General features: G+C 33.4%; 1 protein-coding gene across 2 annotated transcripts; it reads left to right on the forward strand.

Moving 5' to 3' along the window:
* The first annotated feature begins 335 nt into the window (after positions 1 to 335).
* Positions 336 to 4,257, forward strand: LOC105791008 (hypothetical protein). 2 transcript variants are annotated; one of them, XM_052634225.1, is made up of 8 exons: positions 336 to 611; positions 699 to 892; positions 1,144 to 1,204; positions 1,499 to 1,547; positions 2,169 to 2,223; positions 2,516 to 2,603; positions 3,189 to 3,307; positions 3,719 to 4,257. In XM_052634225.1, the coding sequence occupies exons 1-8, from the start codon at positions 428 to 430 to the stop codon at positions 3,839 to 3,841; spliced, it is 873 nt and encodes a 290-aa protein (XP_052490185.1). In that variant the 5' UTR covers positions 336 to 427; the 3' UTR covers positions 3,842 to 4,257. The 2 variants fall into 2 exon arrangements, with proteins under 2 accessions (XP_052490185.1, XP_012474314.1); XM_012618860.2 differs by having other exon boundaries at positions 339 to 611; positions 3,726 to 4,257.
* The last annotated feature ends 2,403 nt before the right edge of the window (positions 4,258 to 6,660 follow it).

Here is a 6,660-nt window from a genome sequence, read left to right on the forward strand (position 1 = left end):
TGTATAACCTTAAAATTTTTGTAAATCTTAAAAAATGGTATTTCTTTATAAATTTTGGTATGTGCCAAATTTTGAATATATACAAAATTAGTTTCCAATTTTAAATAATATTTAATTGTGATTTAAATATATTATATTTGGTTTATTATATATTAGTTTTCATGTCATCTTATCCTAATTGTGTTATGAAAATGGTGTAAATATGTGACAAAACCAAATACGATTATCAATTTGGATATAAAAACACTTAGGTACCAATTTGAAAATTGAAACAAAATTCTGATACTAAAAAATATAATTTCCCTTTTATTTTTTTTCTCCATTGTGGGTTATTCGGAATTGAAAATTTTCTTTGCTTGAAACTTGGTGGAAGGGGCAGGCACTCAGCTGGAAAAGGGAAACGAAGTAAGTGTGCAAAGAAGCTGGAATGGAGCAATCATCTTCTCCAGGAACGAACCCGGTTGAGTTAAGCAACTCCATTGAAGAGCTTTTGAAGTTCACTCTCCAATCTCACCTCAATGGAACTCTTGAATTGGATATTGGGCTCTCAAAACAATTCTGCTCATCTCTCCTCAATCACCCTTCAACCAGTCCCATCTCCCTAAATGCCTGTAAGAAATGAATGACAAACAAAAACCCAAATTCTGTTAATCTTTTTTTATATGTCGGATTCATTTCTTTTTACTTTAAACATGCAGCAAGTTCCTCAGAAGCCTCTCAGAATCCTTTATACAAACAGTTGGCACGGGCCTTATATGAAATTATAACTTTTGGTTCACTTCAAGAGTCATCTGACTGTAATAAAGTGGCATCATTTTGTCAAGGAAGTGACTTGAAGCAGAAAGACGACTGGTTTGATTTAGTTCATAAAGAAGGATCTGAATTAGCTGAAGTATGTACTCTGATCTAATGATTACTTTTACCTGTGTCGATCTAAGTTATTCAGATTTGAATTTGAGTACACGTTAAACATTAATAGTTCAAAATTTTGAAGTTTTTCCGCCTATTTCAAGAGTTTTAGAATGATCAGATCCATACTGAGTGTCAGATAGGGATATTGTCTCAGAGCAGCATAGGTTTCAATTATATCTTCATAAAATCCTAGTTAATATGATTAGCTAATCCTTATATTTTATTTATCAGATATTGAAGAACATTAATTTTGAACTTCATGTTCAGGAGCCTTTCTTCACTCAGTTAAAAGGTATTATTCTTTTCTGCTGCTTCTGAATTTCTTTGGTTTTTATATCTCCAACTATTACATTCTTTATTCTTTTACACGATCAGTAGTTTTTGTTTTCCAATGGCTATTATAAGTTTGGGGCAGCAGAATTTGAACTTGTGACCTGCCTTTCAGAGCAAAGGTGAAAACCATGGTTTCACTTTTTGGCTCTTTTCTAGTACTCCTTTAGCAGTACCATCTTCCCTTTTAGACATTTTCCTTAAATATTATATTAAAGTCAAGACATTTTTCCTACCAATTTGGCATTGTTTGTAGATGGCATCAAAGCAGTAGAAGGAAGATGTGCTGTTGGCGACTATAATAGGTATGCCTCAAAATCGGAGCTTAGTTTAGTTAGTTCATACAACCTTCTTTTAGATAATAGGTCTGGGTTTCAAATCCCAATATTTGCAAGCGTTCAAAATTTCCCTGGCATTGGCCTCCTTTGTACCAAAAAGGATAGGTATGTTAATATTTAGTCATTTGTATGAATCTGGTGGTCTTTGATCTTTTCTGGTGTTCTCCTCTTTTCTTATCTTAACTTTGCAGCTTATACCATTTATGATTCTTGGTTATCTATACATTTAGATCCATCCAATGTAACAACTATAACTCCATACATAGATACTGTAAATCTAATAGGTTCTGATAAACTATGGGAAAACTATGAAACTGAATTAAAAGAAAAAAAAAAAAAACAAAAAAACAAAGCAAAGAAATGAAATGATAAAAAGGGGTGGAAACATTTTTTTTTTATAACATGTTGCTACTTGCTAATATTAATATTTGAATAACATAACGTTTTATAGTTTGTGAGATGGGGTTCTTGGGCTTAAGCATTTATTAAGGGTCACGCTTGCTTCTGAGACTTATGATTAAGTTAATTGTATAGTTTAGTACATTTATAAGCTTTCCTCTGTATTTTTCTGGTAATTACTTTGATCAGAATTGCAACTGGAGCTTTGATCCTCTTCAACAAATGCTTGGTACTTGAGGTTCAGGTAAGAGGGCTTTTTGTTTGTGTTGCCCCGATTTTTGGTTCTTTTCTGAAGTACCTGTATCTTGCATTCTTGTGGAACACATATTCAGATATGGGTATACAGATAAGGAACTTTAGGGAACCTCCAAATATATGGAAAACTTAGAAAAATTGTACATACTTGTGTTGGGCACATCTTTGTTTCTGACATTCGCATCCTAGTATAGGTTTTTGTAGTTATTTTATGTTTTGTTTTTTTCCCCCTCTTAATCTGCTATTTAAATTTATTTATTTGAATATTTCTCCTTTGGCAGGATGTTCATTATTATGCTTCATTCTTTGAGATGTTAGAAGCCGAGAGTCTTGCAAAGGTCCTACCTGGAGTTAAAACCATAGATGAAGGTAATAATCCTGTAATTATCTCCCGTGGAGGTAATCAAGGGTTAAATTAAATGATGTTAACTTCAAATAACTTTGGTTTTCCATATTGTTTTGTTCTTCATTTTTCTTGAATTATCAATGTTCGATATCCATGTTCATAACATATCTAGACATGACTACCCCTTATAATACATAGAGAACATCGAACATACTATGTGAGTTACATATCTGTATTCGATGCTCACATCCTAGTCCAAGTAACATAAAGCCTGTATATTGGACAAGAGTTGAGCTATTTAAAATAGGGTATATTGCTAAGTTGCTACAACTCTTCATTTTTCTTGATGTATCCATGTTTGACACTTGTGTCTGATGCATACCCGAGTCCAAGTAACAGACAAGTTTTTGTAGAAATGGCAGACAAACCTAACACCTATTCTATAACATTGTAGTCTTAACCATGTTATATGCCTTATGTTTGTGATTCCATGCTGTAGCCTTTTTTTTCCTTTACATTTATTTTTTCTTAAAGGATCAATGAGAAAATTTTGAACCTTCGAATGATTCAGAAACATCAACGAAATTGATGAAATATTGATCTTTCAGGTGTTCAAGTTTACAGGAAGTTTTACACAGAAGAGAAGGAAAAGACAAATGGTGTAGCTGCAATTTGCGTTGCAAAAATGGCTGCTCAACCCTACCTTTCATTGGCCAGAATACTATCTGTGAGTTGGTTAACTCTGTCTTGTCAATTCGTTGTAATAAAGTTAATCAACAAAAAGGAAGAATTGCAAAGATGCAAAATTTTATTTACTCCAACCAAAAAGCTTTCAAATGAAAGCAATCTGAAACAAAAAACTGTAACCTTTGCTGTTTTCTGTACATAAAATGAGACTAAGCTTTTCTGATGTTGTGCATCTCACTTAAATCATATATGCAAGTAGATGACTGATCTGTCGCAATTCGTTGTAGCAGATTAAACTACTTTTTGTACTTAATGAGCTCGTAGGAAAGCAATTTCGTTATGTTTTTATTTAGTTTTCACTTTTAGTAGGTAAAAAAGAGAGCAATTTAGGCAATTTATATGACCTTGTGGGCCAAGGTATGCCTAAAGGTAAACTATTATGTTTGGTGAGTGTGCAGGAAATCATTCAAAGGCAAAAAGAAAGTGGACTGCTCATGATGTTGCAACACAGAGCTTGGATGTCGCAACACATCAAGCAGAATACCCAAAGAACAATCTGTCATTGGTGTCGTGACACAAGCCAGAGGATGTCGCGACACAGCCTTGAAGACACGCCCAAATAAACAAACTGCCCTCAGTGTCGCGACATAGGCCAAAGGGTGTTGCGACACCTACGCGGCGTGGTCACTTACTGGACTAGGGGTGTTTTCATCTGCACAATGAACTTTAACGAAGATTAGTCAACCATTTTAGGTCAAGGACGGGTTGCTAACCCTAGACCTATAAATATGATTGCTCAAAATAGTTTAGAGGATAGTTTTTCCTTAGTTTAATTTTACTTTCATTTGAGTTTAGATTTCTTTTGCTTGTAATCTTTATTTTAGTTTTTATTCTGTTCTTCCAGAGATCTGGATTGTAGCTTTGTCGGATTCATTGCGGAGTGTTGTTTGCACATCAATATTATATATATCAGGATCTTTCTCATCTTTATTCTTGAGTTTTACGAATGTTTATCTTTCAATTCAATTATATTGTATGCTTTAGATCTATGAAGAACTAATCCTGTTAGGGAGATTAACGAGTGGATATGGGGTTAGTTAACACCTATGTAGGATTTCTTAGCGGATCAGTTGGTTGGGAAGGGAAGAACCTAACACCTTAGAATTGACGATCCTAGGAAGTCATGAAGGTAGGAATGAACCTGAAATCGAGATTGTCTGCTATGAACACTTTACCCTAACTTGGTTTGACCTATGACATCGAGAGGCTTTGTTAGGTTAATGACTAGCTGATTGAATAGAACCTGAAGTAGGAGTTAACTATGAATATTGAAATGATTTAGTCTTCTGTCATTAAATTTGATAAATTCTACAATCTATTTCTGTCGCTATTGTATTCCTTTGGAAAACCCTTTATCAACTTATGAATAGTCGTAATATAATTTAATTAAAGTACTAATTAGACCTATTAGCATAATAATTGATTTTAGTTTAATTAAGCTTCCTTTGGGTACGATCCTCGAAGTACTTTTGCTATTTCATTGTACAACTCTATATTACAACCTGACTTGTATACTTGTAGACACCGCCTAATTTCTATATTTTGTAGTAATATTCTCACTTCTGACGTTGGTACGCCAGGAGGTGATCAATGACTACATGAAACCCCAAATTTGGTTAAAAATGGACCTTAGCACTTGTAGTGCCATCTGCCTCATCATAGCAGTTTTCTATACACTATAAGGATATTAGCCTCTCTGTTACTATGTGTTGAAATCTTTGTATCTTATGGTACTTGCACTTAATGGTACTTTCACTTAATGAGGGTAGGATATGGGCATGGACTGTTCAGTTTTCAGTTTTTTATGACTTTTATTTTTTTATATATATGGAGAAGAACATCCTTACATCTATAGCCTAATATGTGTCAAAAATGGGAGTCAATATAGTGTTTTAGGGAAAGTGAAGAGTTCGGGTCAATGTGGATTGTATCTTTTTACTATTTGGTTGTGTTAAGGCATAATGTTTGATTTAAAAGGTTAGCATATAAAGGTATTTTAAGCCTTAAATGAAGAGCATGTTATTGACTTTATTCCACGAGGAATTCCCTTTGGTAACACTCGAATTACAAGTTAAATTGAGAATTGCTAGAGTAGGTTGTTTTGGCTCTTCATTTTTTTTGAAGCAATTGAAAATAGTTGTGTTAAACATATGTTCGTACCTGACAATCACACTAGAATTCAAGTAACATAGGTTAGTGTACAAAGGAATATTTTTTGTTTGCTTGGCTTGGGATGTTTTTATTTTATTTTATGAGATGGATGGTTGTGTACAAGGGAATGAAATCGGTGAAAATATATGGAATTGGTTCTTTCAATACTTGTCAAGACTTTTGAATTAAAACAAAATTGTACAAAATGGTTTGAGCTTTAGCTTTAGAAGTTGTTTATGTTTGTTTTTCATTCACTTTTGGCTCCAAACCGAGCTGCGATTGCCATAATTTTCATTAACCAACCTTTCCTATTTGAGATTTGAGTTCATTTTGAATTAGTTATTTTAAATTTAAATACTTTCGAGTTCGGATTATTTTAAATATAAGTTGTTTAACTAAATTTTCTTTTAATTTGATTCATAACAAATTTAGACAAGGCTTAACTCACAAATTGGTATCTAAATTATACTCATTTTCCCATATTGATACTTAATTTGTCTTTTGGACACAAGTGGTACCTAAACTACTTTTTTTTTCTGAAGTTAACAACCCCGTTAGTCAAACCGTTAAGTTTCTTCTATAAAAATGGATTAACTCATAAATTGGTACCTAAACTATGTCATTTTTATTTTTGTTACCTAAACATTTTTTGTGTCATTAGTGGCACCTCAACTTTTTTTTTCTCAAGTTGATACCTAATGGACTGTTTAACGTCACGACAATAATGTGCACGTGTACACTGTCGATGCAAGTATAGTAGATAGATGTGAGTCTATCAGATATCGATCCTACAGGGATGGTTGTCTTTTGTTTATTAATGTCGGTGCAATAACTAGATAGAAATGAGATAAATTGTGAGGATAGTTGTCGGAGCAAAAACTTGAAAATAATATAATAAAATATGATAATGATAAACTGGAATCCCCAACATGAATCTTCAACAGAATACTAAGTGCTCACAAGGTATAAAAGGATAGGTGATTGTCGAGGCAATAAATTTCAATGTATATCTTTCCAAGCGTCACCCCTCTATTTAATCTGAGACTGAAACATGCACAACCCTACCTTCTGATGATGGCAATATGACACTATTAAGAACAAGTGGACTAAATTCCTCTAATCTTCACTCAACTTCCATTGTAATGCTTGTTGGCTCGAACTGTCACTGCACTTTCCAGTGTC

Source organism: Gossypium raimondii, chromosome 8 (genome assembly GCF_025698545.1).
Source record: "Gossypium raimondii isolate GPD5lz chromosome 8, ASM2569854v1, whole genome shotgun sequence".
In the NCBI taxonomy this organism is placed as follows: Eukaryota; Viridiplantae; Streptophyta; class Magnoliopsida; order Malvales; family Malvaceae; genus Gossypium; species Gossypium raimondii.

Coding starts and splice junctions, on each gene's coding strand:
- LOC105791008 (XM_012618860.2), top strand. CDS start 428: ATGGAGCAATCATCTTCTCCAGGAACGAACCCGGTTGAGTTAAGCAAC. Junction 1,205..1,498: donor TTTCTTCACTCAGTTAAAAG/GTATTATTCTTT, acceptor CATTGTTTGTAG/ATGGCATCAAAGCAGTAGAA. Junction 1,548..2,168: donor GCTGTTGGCGACTATAATAG/GTATGCCTCAAA, acceptor TACTTTGATCAG/AATTGCAACTGGAGCTTTGA.